The sequence below is a fragment of the Nannobrachium achirus genome (assembly GCF_963921795.1).
Source record: "Nannobrachium achirus genome assembly, chromosome: 3".
NCBI lineage: Eukaryota > Metazoa > Chordata > Actinopteri > Myctophiformes > Myctophidae > Nannobrachium > Nannobrachium achirus.
In genome coordinates this window covers 58,622,259-58,642,123 of record NC_137812.1, presented here as the reverse complement: position 1 = coordinate 58,642,123, position 19,865 = coordinate 58,622,259, and the positions used below count along the sequence as shown (strand labels likewise).

The window sequence follows — 19,865 nt, the reverse complement described above, 5'->3', positions numbered from 1 at the left end:
GTGAATGATTTACAGTTCATGGCACATCCATTTCAGAGTCATTTTAGTGGGCCTTTTGTGTAATGCTCTGATAATAAGTTCCCAAACGCTATATTTACCATCTTTATTTCAGTATTGGAGAATGTCTTACTCAAGGTAGAATTTATTATTAGGGAAAATGATTGTAAAAGATTGCAAATGTGCTCAAATACAGTCTAGGCCAGGTGTTGATGAGTTTAATGAGTGGGTGGTGATGGTGGGGGACAAAGGGTCCAGAGGGCTGTGTTTTGTATGGTTTCATCAGCCAAAAGAAATATCAGTTAAAACTCACACGTATATGTCAAACATCTGCCACGTTGATATTTTACCCTGCATAGTAGTGAGGTCTTGTGCACTCAGGTGTCAGACTATGAATGAAACAGGAAGAGAGGAAGAGAAAATGGGTACAAACACCTACAGTTATGTGAGTCACAGTAAGCTTTGGGATAGCAGGTGCAGGTAAGGGAAATGTCACACGTTTGCATCAGTGAGTACAGCTGAGGGTTATATCAAAATGATTTAGTGGGAAATCCGGTTTCTGCCGTTTCTGCACACCATGTCAAAAATAGCGGATTTCATTTCCCCTCTGCCTCATACAGTAGTAAAATCCCATAGCATTTGGTTTGATGTGTATACGGTTTTCAGAGTTTAATTAATGCTAAGGATTTTAGATTTTACTGTGTATGGTGATTGGTAGCCACTAGCCAGTGCCACATGAATCCACCTGTGGTTGACGTCTGAAGTTGAAAAGTCTAATGAGGAAAGAGTTGAATGCAGAACACAGTTTTGTTGTGGTTTGAACAGCCCAAAATGCCTTTCTGACAATATTGTGTTTGCAATGCAGTAGTCTCTCAAGAACAGACTCTAGGAAAAGGAACAAAACAGCAAGGTCGGTATTTTTCCATTTTCTTTGACGATGGTTAGCCAGATTGGCAGTGCAGTAAATCGGGTGTCAATGGTACTTTATTTTTTTATCCGTAAGAAAATTGGAAAAACTTTTTTAAAATATAATATTATTATTGCGACCATAGGTCGCAAGTTTACTATGAAAACGGTCACAGCTTGTCTGTGTGTATCTCCTGTCAGTCACGCCTGACACTGTGGTTCTATGGGTTTGTCTGTGGTTCTACTGGGTTTGCCGCTCTGACATCACACTCTGGCTTGATGTTCCTTTTATGCCCATATATGGAGATCGCTGATGTCATCACGAGACGAGTCACACTTGCAAATTAATTACGTCCTTGTCTGTTTTATGCCCATATACGGAGATCCCTGTCTCTGTGTCATCAATACTAAGCGCATATCTGGGAATGCCCATATTTGGTAATGCCCATGTTCTGACATCACATTGTTGACTATCATGTCTCCATATATGGGTAACTGGTCTGATATACATCACTGGCCAGATGGCCAAGAATTGGCGTCTTACTAGTTATTATTATTTTGAAGAATTCAGAAGAATAAACTGTTTCGTGCTCAACTAGCCGCCTTGAGATTATGGACAGTTTTTTGCTCCGGAAAATAATTAGTCTACACCCCTGTTGACTGTACACCTGTTTTGTATTCATGACTCACTTCTTGGTTATCCAAATTCTCACCCGGCGTAGTTTTTACTACTATGAATAGATTTGCTATTTTGACGCAGGAAAAGTTCGTTTCTCCTTCTAACCTGACCAATAAATTGGCAAGTACATATACATCTGGTATCTGGTCTGATTGCATTTCTTTCTTAGGGTGCGGTCGTCCCCAACTTTGATTCTGCGAATGCAACGGATTTCTGCCAATACTTTTCAATTGGAACAGAATAAAAAAATGCTTCGTTCGCATTGAAAAGAATTGGCTAGGGCTGTCACAATTATTACATAAACGTCTAATCGTCATTATTCAACATAATCGCGATTATTTTTCATAATCGTCTTAACCCATTTAGGCCTAACCTATAGAATAGGGCTAAATCAGAAATTAGCCTACAAAACAAATATGTTGCTACATACTGTACATGTACTGTAAGCCCCTCCCAAACAGCAAAATGTGTTCCCGGAATCCCGGCCTGATCTTTCCATGTTGAAAAATGTTCATATAAGTAAAAAAATAGTGGAAATAGCAGATCTACACGCTCACAACGCGTCGCGACGCGTTGTGAACTTGTAGATCGGCTATTTCCACTATCAATGTTCTTGTTCTTGTTTATTTAGGTTATGTGTCATATCTGCCATGTGCAACTTAAAAGCCTACAAGCCAAACAGAAATGTAATTGTCAACGACAAAAACACAATTAAATCGTTAATCGCAATTATTTGAGGAACAAATAATCGTCATGTAAAATGTCATAATCGTGACAGCCCTAGCATTGGCAGGATCCGCCCTCATACTGTGGGCAGAAGAAATGTTTGGTGTGACTGCACCCTGTGAAATGGCCTCTGAAATGAATCGGATGATTGTCCAGGATAACACCAATGTTCCACAATGCATAATTCACCTTACTGTATATTAATTGAGAGAAATTAGCTACTTACTTCATGCTCGCATTGCCCAGAAATGACACATTTGTTTGTCCAGAGAGGTTCTCCTTTCACATCTGAAAAGTGAATGATGTGACAAATGTAGAAGTCAGCCTATTCCAGTTCCTGTTCTGTAAAAGACAGTATTGTATGCTATGTTAAATCATTATTCTCTTGTAACGTTACTACTGTACAAACTGGCGGGAGGCATAAGCTCAATAGTATTAGTAATACTTAATACCTAATTTCGAGACATTTTTATTCCAGGAAGTACAGGTTCAATAAATGGATTTCTCTGAGTTAGCGGACCTATAACTGAGATAGCCGTGAAAACATGTAATTTTAGATTTTAGAGTTGGATATTCAAAAAGAGCAGATAAACAAGCTCTTTTTGAACGAGCTTGTACATCTGCTATTCTTTTTTTACTTTATTTAAAATCTTGAAAGTGTGAGATCTATGGATTTAGAAGGCAATTGTAGAATCGGCTTGAAGTAGTGACCATTACTGAGACATCATAAGAATATGTCAAACTGCCAGTCACCACTGCTTCTCGGTGATGTCACCGTCTCACCCTTCATCATAGCAAATAGCACCACCACCACGTCATAATAATCACCTGTTTACAGAGGAAAGAGTCGAATGGCGAGAGGGAGGGTGAATACAAAAGCCTGTCTGTTACTTTTGGAATTGAGAATGTCCACCAAGCCATTTAGCCAATGTTTAACTTGACAGGCAATAAAAGGTGTTAGAAATAAGAATTAAGGATCAGGGAATTCCGCTGCTGTTGTTAAACCTTGATTGAGTGAGAACAAGCTGTACATCTTTCTTTAATTGGATTACTGCCATTCCTTTTTTTTTTTTCTTTTTTCTTTTTTTACTTTAAAAAAATATATTTTCTGTCTTTGCAACTGAGCTCCAATAGAGTCTCTGGCAATACTTTTTTTTTTTTTATATATATATGGATTACAGCCATTCCTACACCAAAAGCTCCATAAGTATGTGGTTCTATGATGCTTGATTGCTACTCTGCCTGTTTCATTCTCCTATAACTGAAAACCTCTCTCACACACGCACACACAGTTCACAATGTTGTCAGTTATTAAAATCTGTCTCAGTAGTGTCAGCTAAAATGATTTCTGCGTGGTACAGCGTTAAATTATTGCCAAATAGAATTGCATGATATTGAAGGTTCCAGATTCCAGCCGTCTTCCACTACACATCCCACCACCACCTAGTTATCTCCTCAACAATGTTTTGTGTCTCATGGGTTGCCTTGGAAGTCTGCTGTTGTGGAACTTCACTGAGTGGCAGGAAAATCTAATTATTCCAGATGGATAAGGCAGCCAGTCAACTAGAGATGTGTTGTCAGCCAAGTGGAAAAGAAGTCTCTGTAGGATACAGTAGCCTGTTCACTGTTGTTGTGACAGCAGTGACGTCTGTGTGCATCTACTGCACCACTGTACCTGTTTCACTTTGTAGTTTGGGCCTTTTGTATGTTTACTGTAATAATGTGGATCAGGCCATATAGAGTGCAGCAGTCCCAAGTCCACTGGTCCTTGTGGCTTAAACAGATGTGATGGGTTGGACAGATCATTACAAGGGATAGCATACTGTATATCATAATATAATATCTCATGTACCAATTGTCCTTCTAATGCATGACGGGCCATGTTTTAAAAATACTTTATATAGGAGGTGTGTCTGATAAAATGAATATCAAATACCTATACACTGAATCAAAAAACTATCATTTAAGTAGATGTTAAAATGGGGCGCCCACTGGCCTACTGGTCCAGGCGTATACCACATAAGGCATTGCCACATAGGCATTGATGCCTGACGGCATCACCGGTTCGATTCCCGATCCGGACGACCTTTGCCGCATGTCACTCCACTCCCCATCTCTCCCCCCATTTCCTGTCAGTCTACTGTCCTATCGAATAAAGGCATAAAAGCCCCAAAAACAAATCTTAAAAAAAAAAAAAAAGTTAAAATGACCCCAAACATGTTTGAAAATCTGGAATCTGAAAATCCGCGAACAAACCGCGCCGTTCCCTTTGAAAAGCATTGCCAGCATCCGCCACATAGGCAGAATCGATGTTCGGTGTGACTACACCCTTAAAGCTATACTGTGTAAGTTGCTAAACTAGTGGTCAGTAGCGGTATTGCGAAGTTTTTCGCCCAGTGTCGCCGCGGACCACCGGAGCGGGGCCGCAAACCACCGCCGCAAACCACCGCGACCGATACGAATCCGTAGAGGGGTAGAACGTAATTTTCTGACCAGTATTTGGGGAGTAAGAGGCAAGAATCCTTCACCATCGTAAACACTGTTGCTGAGGTAGGCTACTTCCTGAAGAGACGGCAAGACACGCTGTGTCTCAGACTCACCTCACCGCTACTCACCAGTTAAGAGTGGGGTGGCTCAGAGTAGTTGACAGAGTACAGCAACTTGCAATGGGCCTGGTGTACAAGATACACTACACCACTATGATACCCAAGTACCTGTCAAAATACTTTATAAACATTAAGGATGTCCATAATTACAACACCAGAGGCAGCGCCACAGATCACTTTCAACCCAGAGTCAAAACCAACAAAGGGTCAAACTCTTTTTTCTGCTATACCACCAAAATGTGGAAAGCCTTACCGAAGGCCACAAAGGAGTGTGGATCACTAGCATCCTTTAAAATTGCCCTGAAAAACCACTTACAGGCAGCAGCCGTTCGCAACTGGTAAAAAAGAATCTAGCCCAACCCTACCCTCCCCTGCCCCTTCTTTGTATATACTGTTTGTTTTGACTTACTGTCTTCTATTTTGTTTTTCTTTACATATCTACTGCATAGTACTGTGTTCTATTTGTCTGTCATTCAATGTTATATGAGATACTTCAATGGTTTCCAGTGGAAATAAGCTTAGTCTTTTCATGGATCTCCTTTTAGTAGACCTTGTACCAGTGAACTGTACCGTCATGAAACTGTACCTTTTCCTATGCAAACTTCTAATAAAGTCTTCAATCAATCAATGTGATTGGCTGGTAGTGTATCATGTGTGTATGATCCGCGATGTGATTGGCCAACGTATACACAAAGTATACAGATGATGCAGATGGCGTAATTTTGCCGCAAAATCCGGACCCCAGCCAGGATCATAGAAAACATATTTACAGAAGGCTTTAGGGGCTGAAATTAACGGAGTGGGTGTTCTAAAACTTTAGCGATTTAATAGTTTAAGATTTGTTTTATAAAAAAAGTTACATAGTATAACTTTAAGGCCTGCTTTATTATGCATTGCAGACTCCAGCTTGGCTTTCCATTCAGATGTTGGCAGGATGTTTTTTCGTTTTTTCTTTTTACGCTGGTAGGTTTTGGAAGTTCAAGACGTGTTAAGTGGTATCCATGCTTTGTCAATTAGAGGGCTCAGTAGGCCTCCTGCCCAGTCTTGTAATTGGCTAAAGGTCAATCTAGACACAGTGTTGCTGTGTGTAGTATACAACATCCTATTGTTACTAATTTGATTTGATATTGTTACAAGGTTAGCGGTGTGGAAATAACACATCAAAGGTAGGGTCAAATATTTACAAGGTTAATCCTTCATAAATGAGTGTGTGCTGTTGGAAGGAGATCAAGAGTAAACCTCAGTAAAATGTTTTACCTATGGAGAATCTGCTTCAAAACTCGTAATGATTTTTAAGTAAACCCTCCAATCATAACTAGGTTTTCACAGCAGACCAGATTGTCTGTCAGCCATCTACTTAAAATCCCCTCTTGTGTTCAGTGACACTGTGTGAAGCTGTGAACTGAATTCTTCATTGTTCTCAGACAGCTACTGCCCCAAATGACAGGAAAACAAGGTGTAACCTTCTTCTAACAAAGGTTGTATTCTTTCAAGACTAAAATGTAGGCTACCATGAAATAAAAATATCTTTAAGGAAACTGAAATGAAAAGACAATACGAAAGACCTGTTGTGAAAATCTACACTTGAAATCACATCTTCCTGTACCCATTCCATAACCTCGGAGGGTCGCTGGGGCACCACAGACGATCTGTTGACCAGCTCTCTCCATCCCTCTCTGTCCTCTGCAGCTCTCATTGCCTCACTTAGTGTCAAGTGAGTCCATTCTCCCATGTTATCTTCCCATCTTTTCTTTTGTCTCGCTCGTCTCCTGCCACCTTGTACGGTGCCATGCAGGATGGTCTTTGCATCTACTGGACTACCAGTTTCACTGTGTACTTGCACAGAACTGCGCTGGTAGCTTTGTTGTACAGATGTTGAATGACTCTGACAAGGTTTGGGGGGCTGATGTTGTATTTCCTCATGGTCGCCCACAGCCATATACCCTGTCAAAGGCTTTCTTGAAGTGGTAAAAGTGTTGTTGATGCTGCAGGTATCTCACAGATAATTATCAAGTTGAATATCTGTTCTGTGGTCTTCAAAGCTAAGCTTACTTAAAAAATGCACTAATTATGTACAGCATTGTAGTATTCTGTATCATATACTGTAGGGATATTTGAATTGGAGCCCAATTGTTGGCAGGTTTGTGGGTCCGAACCTGATCCAGAGTTTGGAGAATCCTACATTTACAATTATGATATCCTCGTTAACACTTGGCTGAGGTTCGGTGTTTGTAACTAGAGCTGGAGCTGTGCTACAGCTTTGTCACAGTCTCAGCCATGTAACTCATTCAAATATAATGAGCTCTTGTTTAGGTACTTAAGCAGTTAAGTGAGGAATGCATTATTTAGCATGTGCAGCGTCAGGGTTACTGAACTGATTTGGATCAAAAGGTACTTAACTTAGCCTTACAGAAGTGCATTCATAAACACACGCCTTCTGTCAAGTGTTTTGAAAATAGAGTTTGAGGAAGAAGAGGATGTGTTGTGTGTTTGATTGTTTACACTTACAGTCTGTCACTCTGGGTTGTCAACAGCTAGGGTCTCCCTCTTTCCCTTCTCTCTCTCTGCTGTATCCCTCTGTCTGTCTGTCTGTCTGTCTGTCTGTCTGTCTGTCTGTCTGTCTGTCTGTCTGTCTGTCTGTGTCTCTCTCTCTCTCTCTCTCTCTCTCAAATTCAATTTGAGCTTTATTGGCATGAGAAAACACATGTTTATTTGTCAGAGCAAAAGTGGAACAAAACAATCAAAACAAAATAATGTATGTACTATTACATATACATGGGAATAAATGAAAGTGTAAACAGAGATGTGTTACATTGCAACTTACAAAACTATAAAAATGGTGCATTGTTTTTCAAATAGTATATAGTATATACATATATATAGGAAAGGTTAGCTTGGTATAAAGTTGATAGCAGTATTTCAATGTTTTGCATTCAATTGGTATAAAACCTGTTCCGAGGTCATTTGGGGACACACACAAGTTGACGCAAACAGTGTTTGTGCCAACTTTGGTGTGGATCGGAGGGAGAGGCACACCATTGTCTGCATGATGTTACCTTTGTGGCGTCCACAGTTCGACCCAGCCGCTAGGCCATTTTAATATAGGAGGATAGTGGGTAAGTGTGGTTCAGTTGGCTTTATAGATCGGGATGCCTATATTTTAGAGAATGATAACTTTATATAATATGAAACGTCTTCAGATTAATTGATTAACCTGCCTGTTAAGTTCTTTTTTACACTGGCTTGATTTGTAACATGGGTCACACACGTTTGGGACTGTACGTCATAGGTTTTGGCGCCAGTGGCAAATTTTAACTTAGTTTCTCGCATGCACGCACGACCGTACATACTGTGTGTATGTATATGTTCAGGATACAGCTTTTAACCCATTAAGACCGGGAACACCTGTGTTTTACTCTTTGGCTATTCAAAAATAGCAGATATACAAGCTCGCAGCGCGGGACTGAGTGTCACGCTGCAAGCTTGTAGATTAGTTTTGTTGAATGGATTCTCCTCCGTTATAGACTGGGATCAATTCGCTTTTGCCAAGCTACATATCCGGGCTGGACCTGATCCGAGTTGGCCTTCTACCCCAAATCTCTTGGACTCATTGTTTCAAAACCATACAATCAAAATATATTTATTTTCTTTCAAGACAATGCTACAGCAGTTATAGGAAGTACCATAAGTATGTAAAACACTTAATTGTAAAGTAATGTTACTATTTACAAAGATTATGTATTACAAAAAAAATATATATTTTTCCCCCATTTTGGACATCTTGCTTGCTAGTCTACCTCATATGGAATACTTCTTAAGTGTGACCTTGCTTTGGCAAATGCAAAAGCAAATAATTTATATAGAAGCAGAAGGGAGAAAAAAAACATAGAATAAATGCCAACAATAGAAGCCTTTATAAATATTCAAGCAGCCAACTATTAGTGACCCCAAGTTATCTCATCTGACTAACGCTAGTCTCTCGATTACAGACTTCTGTAGGATCGACCTTTTCTTTGACGATGGCTAGCCAGATTGGACTAACCCTAACCCTAACCTTAGCGTGCGTCATAGCTGAATGGTGAGAGAGCCTGCCTGGGGAACTGCAGTCCCTAGTTGTCCCTAGTTGTCCCGTGTATGTGTGGTTAAACTTTGTAAACTTCTTATTCTCATTACACATGAAAGCATTACTTTATTAACCCATTTAGGCCTAGAATTATCGAATGCTTTAACCAGTGAAAAATAGCAGATATACAAGCTCACAGCGCGGCACCAAGTGCCGCGCTGCGAGCTTGTAGATCTGCTATTTTTGAAAAAGTCGTGAAAATGTGTGCAAATCTTTGAATGTTTTCAAAGCGAACGTTTGTAACTCAAATTTTACTTCTGGGTGGTCCCTGGAACTAAATCTTTTGAGATGGGGGTCCGTGGACAAATACATATCATTTTGGGGGTCCTTCACATGAAAAGGTTTGAGAACCACTGACATAGTAGTCTCTCAAGAACAGACTAACTGAGCTCCAGTTAAGTGAAAAGGACCTTTTCTTTGACGATGGCTAGCCAGATTGCTGACATAGAAACATAGGTTTTTCAAAACATCTTAGAAGGATTCAAAAGACATTTATGGAATCGGGTCAAAATTCAAATTTTCACGATTTTTCAAAAATAGCAGATCTACAAGCTCGCTGTGAGCTTTTATATCTGCTATTTTTCAATAGTTAAAGCATTAAATAATGATACGTGGTGCGACTCGAAATGTAACAGCAATTTAGTGTTCTACAAACTAAAGTTACCTGACTTGAGCAATCTAAGGCTGTGACCTGAGACATGATGATATAATTGATGGCCTGACCACATTTTTGTTTTCAGTTTGCATAAGTTATCTTGTTTCACTGGCAAAGGCCTTTCTCACTTCGCTTGCTCCACCAGTTTTACTGCATACTTGAGAAATGGTTTCTGTTCTTTTGTTTTGCCCCACATGAAAACAGTGAACATGGTAAACAAAAGGTGGTCAGTTGGAAGTGTGCTGACAACGAAAAGAAACATTGCGTTATTTTCCTAATTGAGTTATCTGTAGTCAGTGACTGAAATTAATTCATACTAATATCACCCCCAAACAGCCTGTTAAGTTAGAGGTAGCTGTGGAGCACTGGGAGTAGTTGTTTTACTGAGGCATACAAATACTGGATTCTAATACACAGTGTGATACACACTCGGTGTGTGTGTGTGTGTGTGTGTGTGTGTGTGGGGGGCTGTTGTATTGATTGATTGACGTTTTGATTGACAAAGTTTCATATTATACATGAACATAATTGTGCATATCTGTAAACCACAAAAAACGCTTTAGAGAATATTTCCATTCTAGTGAGTGTAAATGTGTAAAGGTGTGCTACATGTTGGGGGGGGGGGCGGGGGTTAGCAGAAGAAAAAACTATCTGTACATTCTTACAATTTACAATGTACTAGCTAGACAACTAAACAACATGGGTCCTGTACTGTATGGGTATGCGAAACCTGTTACAACTCAACTGTGGTTATAATTACTGTGGGGCCAGCCAGCTCTTTATGGGGGACTTGAAGTTAACAATAGTCTATAGAGCTAGCTAATTAAATATATATATTTTTTAATATATTTTTTTAGTTTAATTGCTCAGCCCTAGTGTGAGTAATGTGTCAGTTTTAGCCTGGTAGGGAGTTCACTGGCCCAGATGTTGATGGCCGTTCCTCTTCCAGCTCAGACACAATAGGCTTTAGGTAGCAGGTACATAACATAACTAGTCTGTTCCAGTTTCTTGTCCTATAGCTTCATTTGATTGGCTCGGCAGATTTGAACAGGAAGGTATGCCACCTTCTGGAAACACAGGACTACTGTTCCTCACAGAGCCTATAAACAGAAAGGAATTTTATGTATTCAAATGCAGCTATTCAAATGACCAGATACCAGCAAACACTCAACTCTGGCTTTCTATTATATTCCCTTTTTTTTTTCTTAAATAAATTGAGACCTCACAATATCTTTGAATATTTAATTCACATTTAAAATCACAAACAGTACAGTACTGTCACTTTGCTCAGGCCCGTGTAAGTCTTTATCACAAACCTCCTTCTCTATACTTCTTGGAACCAGCATTGTGTGAGACATTTGAGATGCTCTGAGTGGCCTGGTATGTGTTGTTGCACTGGCAGGCAGAAGTAGCCAGGGTGACTTGCAAAAACGGCTCTTATTGGGTGGTTTAATAAGCTAGCAAATAAGGAAGCCTGTTCTCCTGACTCCAGTTGTTGTGTTTTCTCGCCCCTCCTGTTTGTATGCGAGAGCTGGCAAGCCGAGAACTTCTGGGAACTCAGATTACCAGTTGAGAGGTTGTTGTGTCAAAGAATGCAGGGAGGCTCCTATAGCTTCTCCCTGTTCATATGTACTAGACCTTACCCGTACAAAGATATGTGCTCCAAAATATATGTGGGTTGTGGGGAAAGTTACTGTAACTGGTGCGTGCGTGAGAATATGTGGGAGCATCATAATGTACGGAGCAGCCCATGGAGGAGTGTATTTATGATTTCCATACCCGTTGGAAGATGACCCGGTGCATGCATGACCCATGCGAGAGAGAGAGAGAGAGAGAGAGAGAATGTGTGTCTCTTCACTGCAACATTCCTAACTGTGAGAGGTGTGTGTGGGGCTATGGGATCCCATGGCCTGGAGGAACAGACCGTAACCCTGACAACAGGCTGAGCTGAACAGGCTGTGCTGTACAGAAGTGGTGAAGAAACGCTAATAAATAGCTTGAATTTGGGAAAAATGAAAATCGGGCTCCGTCAGCGTCTGTATAATGCTAATGGCCAATGCCATGTGAAAATTGGGATCAGTTGCTGAAGAGATAAAGGTGGAAATGCATTGTGACTGACCTACTGACTGACTGACTGACTGACCTCTCTCTCTAATTATATAATGGATGTACACAGCAGTACTTTTACACAATACAACAAGTTTGAGGCTTTACACAAATTTACATTTAAGCGTTTCCTCGCCATGTAAACATCAGACTTCTTTGTTGAAGATGTAATGGATTCGCAGTGGTGTTCCATAGATCGGCTCTACCGTTCAAGGTATTTTCCATAACAGGTTGTTTATTATGATTCAGAGAATGATATTCCAAAGTGACCCTGACCCATGAAAACATCAGTGGACTGATGCTTTGTGTTATGCTTATGAACCAAACGCACAAGTGAAGTAAACTCTGGTACACCACCATCTCCCAAACACATCAGTTTACAATTACTAACGCAACACAATGGAAATAAGCTTTTTCCCCCCGACATTAAGTTGAAAATGCTTTTTGTTGAGCAACTCCATTTTGCTGAAGCATACATTTGAATTGTAAGAGAAGAAAATATGTTTTTCACCTCCATCTTAAATATGTCTATTTATACACAGCAAACTAGCAATAGCTACTGTAGCACGTCCACCTAAGATCTGAAATGTGGGCTGAATTTGGACGAACTGAAGTGATGGCTAAGCCTCTCCAAACAATTGCTCTTGAGAATAGAACAAAAGAGCAGCATTCATGACACAAGCATGTAGTGAAATGGGAATGCAATTACTACACTTGTAGCTTTGGCTAATGTCTTCATCAGTCTGTATTATTTGCCTGCTAGATATGAACAAACATGTCTCACCAACAGCATGCACCTTAATGAGGTCATTAATTTCTGGGGGAAATATTAGTTGATTAGTAGTAGCCTGTAGGTTGTTGACATGACAACCAGATACCAGATGTCTTTGTGTTGTTTATTGATGAGGTAAATAATTGATTTGGTTATGAATCTCAATTAGTTTTAGTTGTCAATTATGATATTGTCATAACAACTCCATAACCAATTATATGGTCATATTTCATAACAACTCCATAATCAATATGTTGTCTGTGTTCAATATGTTCAAAGTGGGTAGAAGAATACTACAGCAACAACACATTATTTTCTGGTGTTGAGTATAATGACCAGGGTATAATTGAAACTATGTAGGGAAGATGATGGTAAACAAAAGCAATAAATACATTTTACTTATGATAATACTGTATTATTCAGCATCTTTTCATAGTTCAGAAGCTATACCTAAATGATAGTGTTGTTAAATATCCAATCAGAATCATTATTTATTTACAGAATAGCAATACATATCAAATCGGCAGCACCTTAAGAATTGATATTGTATCAGGAGATCCATCTTACATGAATTCTTGTTGTAATGCCTAACTTCAACATCTAAGACACCACTGGCTAAAAGCGCTAGACAATAGTATTGAGCTTTGGTTCATATTCAGCCGAGCGATATGTATTGTTGTGGTATAAAGTCAGTAGTTCTTGGAATAAGGAAGGGAACACTGGGTCAGTAGGTTAGGTCTGTGTGCTTTCAAGCTACTCATTACCTATTGCATCACACTTGGGATGCAGCTAACCACATTATTTATCAGAACAGAGAAACACTGATATTATTTCTTTAGGCTGATGCCGATATCAGATTATTTCCCTTCCATATCACCCCTAACCCCCAACTTTTTGCAGGTACAAAATTGGTTGAACTTTGCAGACAGCCATTGTGAAACTACTATATATCGGTATATACCCTAGTCTAGAATCTACAATTTCTGTTTTGTTTCCACACGGTTTAAGCATTATTAGGAAGGTATGTTTTTGTCCATTTATATATTTCTGTAGTTGTAATGAGATTAACCATGTATCACTCTGGAAAGGGTTTAAAAATGCAGACTTTAACCATGCATGACTCCATAAAAGGTTACAAAATGCAGATTAGAAAATTAGGCGGTCAACCAACATTATTGAATACATGGCAGTCATAACCACCCTTACGCCCCTTGGACTCCAATAACTTCCTCTTGATGACTCAAACCAAAACTGTGACCTCCTCCTACATACCGTAACATCCCTTAATTACTTTAAATAACTAGATTGTTCACGCCCACAGATGGTGTGTGCGTGTGTCCGTGTGTGTTTTATAGCTCTGAGTCTCCTGTCATTACCACAGAGTGTTGGATGCAGTGGGAGAGAGTTGTGAACATGTCCATAATTAGCTCATAACACAGGGGCTAATGAGGCTTGGTCGTTTCTTGGTCGTTTCTGTAATTAGTGCCATCAGTGTCAATGGCGCAATTAGTCCATTCAACATCGGCCTTCGCCCGGTCTGCACATCAGCACAGAGACAGAGAGAGCACCTTTAGGACAAACACATCTGACTTAACCCATTTAGGCCTAGAATTATTGAATGCTTTAACCAGTGAAAAATAGCAGATATACAAGCTCACAGCACGGCACCGAGTGCCGCGCTGCGAGCTTGTAGATCTGCTATTTTTGAAAAAGTCGTGAAAATGTGTGCAAATCTTTCAATATATGTATTTTCAAAGTGAACGTTTGTAACTAAAATTTTGCTTCTGGGTGGTCCCTGGAACTAAATATTTTGAGATGGGGGTCCGTGGCCAAATAAATATAATTTTGGGGTCCTTCACATGAAAAAGTATGAGAACCATTGACATAGTAGTCTCTCAAGAACAGACTAAGTGAGCTCCATTTAAGTGAAAAGGACCTTTTCTTTGACGATGGCTGGCCAGATTGCTGACATAGAAACATAGGGTTTTTCAAAAAATCTTAGAAGGATTCAAAAGACACTTATAGAATCGGGTCAAAATTCTAATTTTCACGATTTTTCAAAAATAGCAGATCTACAAGCTCGCAGCGCGGCACTGTGAGCTTGTATATCTGCTATTTTTCAATAGTTAAAGCATAAAATAACGATACACAAAATGTGTACCCGTTCTAAATGGGTTTAATGTGTGGAGGAGCCTAATATGTGCTCTTTTTAGATTCTATAATAAGGTCTATCTCTCCAGCTTGCAGCCCACTAGAATGGAGTCATTGTGCTGCTGCTGACCCTGTGGGCAGTCCAGCCAGGGATGTAGGCGGCTGGCTGGCTGCCCGATGGGGCAACTAGCGCACTCGTTACCATGTGACAATGAGTGGTCAGGGTCAGGCCTGTGTGTTTGGGTGAGCCAGTCTGGGCCTGATGCCACCTCAATTGTCAGGACAAGGCTGCCCATTGCCAAATGTCTGTAAACAACCTATTATGATGAGTTTCTATTGTCCTTCTCCTTCGGTTCCTTGCACAGGCAAACAGAAGGGCAACAGTTTGATTACACTGTGTCGATCTTCCTCAGCAAAATAACCAAAGAAATGTCCTCTCTGTGTTTGTGTGTCCTCCATCCTCAGTGTGATCAACTAAATGTTTTAGTCTGATTAACCACTCAAGTCTTAAGCCCTGTTTTATACTTAGTCATGCAACTGTGCTGGCGCTTTGTTGTGTGCTCGGCGCCTACAGATCCTATAGCCCGTGGGGACCGTAACTGTGACAACACAGCCTGTGGCCGCGCATGCGCAGGAACTCTGAAACTCGGCTGCTTTTACAGTATGACAGAGTTTACAAAAATCTAATAAACAGCTTCAATTTGGCGGAAGTGAAAAACGGGCTCTGTCACTGTCTTATGATAATGGTCAATGTCTGTGTGCATTGTGCAAGTTTAGATTACTCAACCCACTGAGGAGAAAAATGGGGATTATACAGAATGAAGGTGAAGGACTGATGGACAGATGGAGGAGCCTTCATTTTATAGTAGAATAGTAGGATTCCTAATCCTCTCCTGGTGTGCAGGAGTACACTGTTCAATCCATAACTCTCTGACTGTCTCTGCAGTTAGCATGCATTATTAATTTAGTAATCAATTGGATGTAGGGAGGCTACCTCCAATTCTTCTGTGCACTTAACAGGACAGAAATAGAAGAAAGATGGGTCTATTTTAAGCAAAGCAGACTGTATTATGTTGTCTAGCTGACAAGTGAGTGCGTTCCTTTTCCAATAATGTCCTGGTAGAATCAAGTACATTTCGACATGGGAGCAGAGCATCCATGTTATATTTGAGCATTCTTTCCCTCTTGTATGTGTGAAACAAAAAAACTAAAGTAGAAAAGGCACAGGCCTCCAACAGACCAGGTTGCCTATCCATCAGGGCCTGCAAACTTTGGTCATAGCCACTTGGAATGGGATCTGAAAAAACAAACTCATATGTCTTATCACATGACCTCAGAGATAATATACAGGTATTTGGACAAAATCTGTAGGGGTAGTAGCAAAACATAACTATGGCACAAACGGGGCCTATAAATTGCATAATGATCTAAGGAATACAGGGGGAAAAGATGTTGATTGTATGATCTACTGTTCAAGAGTTATAGGACAATGATCAAATATATCAAAAATCATAATAATAATAATTATTATGATTATTATTATTTTATCTGGCCTTTATAGCTGATCTTGTGTGTTATGGACGGGTGCCCTAAGTCTGTGTTGTAATCCAAATTTTGATCTATTCAGAAACACTAGTTAAGACTGGTGGGGAAATTCATGCAATCTTGACATGTTTGTAGGTCAAGGTTTGCAAGTCACAGTCACAGGATCACCGTGTTTTATAGAGTGGGAGTGTTCCTGATATATCTCGAGGTCCTCACCAAATGCCATCCCTTTCTAACCTACAGCCAGTTTCAAGAGGCAGCTAGGATTCACACACAGGCCCATATAGCATCTCGTTATGGTTTTAATTTTTGCGTTTCTATTTATTATTCTCATGGATGAGCAGGAAGCTCCCACTCAAGGGAAGAAAAAGAAGCAGATGTGAGAGAAGGGGGTGAGATGAGTTGATGTTCACAGCAGGGGAACAAAATGAGAGGAAAGAATATTGTACTGAAGAGAAAAGAAAGCTGGAAAGGTTTGGTGTATTAGATCTTCTTCTTTTTTTATGTTTTTCGTATGTATGCGTGTGGGTGTGGGTGTGGGTGTGGGTGTGGGTGTGTGTGTGTGTGTGTGGGTGTGGGTGTGGTTGTGGTTGTGGGAACGGGGTGGTGTAATCATCAGTTGTGTTTGTAGTGATTTACACTTATGGGCATGATTGATATATATATTATATTTCCCCAAAATTGCTCATCTACAAGTTCGCCATGCGTGGTGTTGTGAGCTTGTAGATCTACTATGTTTGACGTGCGACACGGTGTGCAACTAAGTATAAACCAGGCATTAGGACAGACCTGCTGGGTGGGATGACGTAGAGCAAGCTGCGAGGGAGACAGTGACATTCTGTCAGCACACACACACACACACACACACACACACACACACACACACACACACACACACACACACACACACACACACACACACACACACACACAGCTTGCGTGAGTCACATTCCAGGCAAGCAGTCATCATAGCTGAATGAACCGGTTGGAAGATGAATGTATTCCAGGAAATAATGTGTTATAATCTCCTACAGCATCTCTTCTTGCTTTTTTTCCCGAATGCATTTACACCTCAGAAGTTATTTTGACATTATGTTAGGAGGACCATGTGAAAATAAAGCAAACGTTGCTTTTTAATTTGATTCTCTAAATCCCTTCTCCCTTCTGTCTCCTCTCTGGGCAGACTGTAACTCAGTGGAAACACTGCGATGACAACCCAGTATTCCAGCCATGCAGACAGAGCTCAGTCCACTGACCCACATCCACGGCTGCCTGCCGCTGCCCCTAAGCTCGAGGTCCAGCGGTCGCTCTCCAGGAAGACCATCACCATCCACTTCTCCACTCTCGGGAAGGAGGAAGAGGAGGAGGAAGAAAAACTTTACGGGGCGCCCGTCCCCCTCGTCTGTCCTGAGCAGGATGACTCGAACATCGTCACGGCCTTAGAGGCAAGTGAGGAGATGTTCGAAGAAGGGATTCCGTCGGACTCTGTGGCCAAAATTGAAGTTGTTCCTGAATCGTCATCTGCACTTTGTCCAGCTCTAGATCATCAGAATGCCAACGCTCCCATGCAAAGCCCACCATTACTACCCACTGAACAGAGAGGCTCAAATTCCACCTCACCCCCGCCTAAATCTTTGAGCTTTCCCTCCAGTGACAAACCCTTCTTCAGCATGGTGAAGTCTCTCTCCTCTGACATTGAGCCTCGCGAGGGGCTCCCTCCTCCCGCCCCTCCAACAGTCAGGCACAGACAGCTGAAGAATTTTGTTAAATCCCTGTCCTCGGATACCTCACAGGAGTCCTCCTCCTCTTCGTCTTACCGCCTTACAGATTCCCGCCTCAACTTGCAACTCTTCAAGCAGTTCACCCAGTCGCGCACGCCAACCGTCGCCGTGTCATCAACTGGCGATTCTAAAACGGTGCCTTCGTCTCCGCAAACGTCGCTGGATAGTCGCTCCTTCTTCAAGGTCTCAGACGTCGAAGCTCGAATTGAAGACACCAAGCGCCGCCTCTCTGAGGCCATCTATGAACCCCTCCAGCTGCTGAGTAAGATGATGGACGAAAAGAGCGGCGGCGTGGTCAGCAGTGGCAGCATCTATCGGCCTAAGGCTCTCTCCTCCAGTGCCACAGAACTCTCCAACATGGCCTGCCTGAACAACGGCCACATGGAGAGCAACAACAACAACAGCTACTGTATCAAGGAGGAAGAGGGCAACGACTGGGAGGTGGAGGGCCCTAACAGCGGCGCCTCCAGCCAGGTTGAATCACCTTGCCCAAACGCGGGTGACACCAAGAGCCCCAGCAAATCGTGTCTAGGGTCCATGTCTTTGGACAAATGCTCAATGTCTGCTCTAGCCAAGCAGGAGGACGAGGACTACTGCATCCTCTACAATGAGGACTTTGAGACGGACACAGACGGTGACAGAGGGGATAGGAAGGATGTTACTGGGACGCATCATCGAAGTAGAATGCCACCTAGGGGCAGCACTGAGCCATGCAGTGAAGATGAATCCGAAAGTGAAGAGTCCGCACCCAGTGTTCCATGCTACACTCTTATCACCCTAACAGCATTAGTCTATTGCTACTTTGTACTACCCTTGCCCAGCTACATCGGTGGAATGCTGCTTGGGGTTGGACTGGGGTTCCTTTTAGCCATTGGTGTGGTGTGGCTGACTGGACTAAAGCCTTCTGGCCACAGTTTGAGACATTCCAGACATCATGCGGCGCTGTGGAACATGGCCCAGTTGGACATCAAGGAGCCAAACATCTTTAAGGTCACTTGGTCTTTTCCCACACTTTAACTTTTAAAACACCTGTAGCCTCTCTCTCTCTCTCTCTCTCTCTCTCTCTCTCTCTCTCTCTCTCTCTCTCTCTCTCTCTCTCTCTCACTCTCACACACACAAAATGGGGAAGGAGGTACCTTTTTGTTTTCTAAAGCATCATTACACAGTAAAGTAGACTAGACCCATTCCTTGCGACATAGATTCAAGTTCCCATCATCATCAGTGATATCACAGGCACCACCCTCTCATGTTGGCGTCGGTACACAAAAGCCTATTACCAGTATAAAATGCCACAATGTGTCTAGTAAACCAAATGTAATTTCATGAAGAAAATCTATTAAGAACCATCAAATGTGATCACCCTTGCTTCTAGTTTGTCCCTGCATTGATCTGTCTGCATCGGTGTGGAACAGAATAAGAGGGTAGAGCCATGGTTGATTGCTCTGTCACTATAAATTGGCCAATAAATTACCTGAGGAAACCAGCCAGTCGGCTCATTTAGCCGCATTACTGCTCAAATGGTTTCTAGCCTCTGTGGGTTGTATTTTAGCAACAAAGCCTGTTGGCCTGTGCTTTGTCCACTGCTAATGCTCATCCTAAGGATTAGCCTGCCAGTGTGACCCCCCAAGGCAGCCAATGCGCCATATAGTCTGGTCACCCCACAGTCCATGGCCGCCTTCCAAATGATGTCACCTTTGTATTGAACGCAAAGGCCAGCAGACATAATGGGATGGGTCCAATGTCTCATTCGACCCCTTGCACTACAGCTAGGGCTGTCACAATTATTACATAATCGTCTAATCGCAATTGTTTGACATA

At 41.5% G+C, this 19,865-nt stretch overlaps 1 protein-coding gene across 2 annotated transcripts in view; it reads left to right on the top strand.

Annotated features, from left to right (window-relative positions):
• LOC308281005 (testis-expressed protein 2-like) overlaps window positions 1-19,865 on the top strand; it is a 49,942-nt gene that overhangs the window by 4,144 nt on the left and 25,933 nt on the right. For both annotated transcript variants that reach the window (XM_080721049.1, XM_080721048.1), the window contains exon 3: window positions 17,450-19,037. In XM_080721049.1, the coding sequence (XP_080577175.1) occupies window positions 17,475-19,037 (1,563 nt within the window). In that variant the 5' untranslated portion in view covers window positions 17,450-17,474. The remainder of the gene's footprint in view (window positions 1-17,449; window positions 19,038-19,865) is intronic.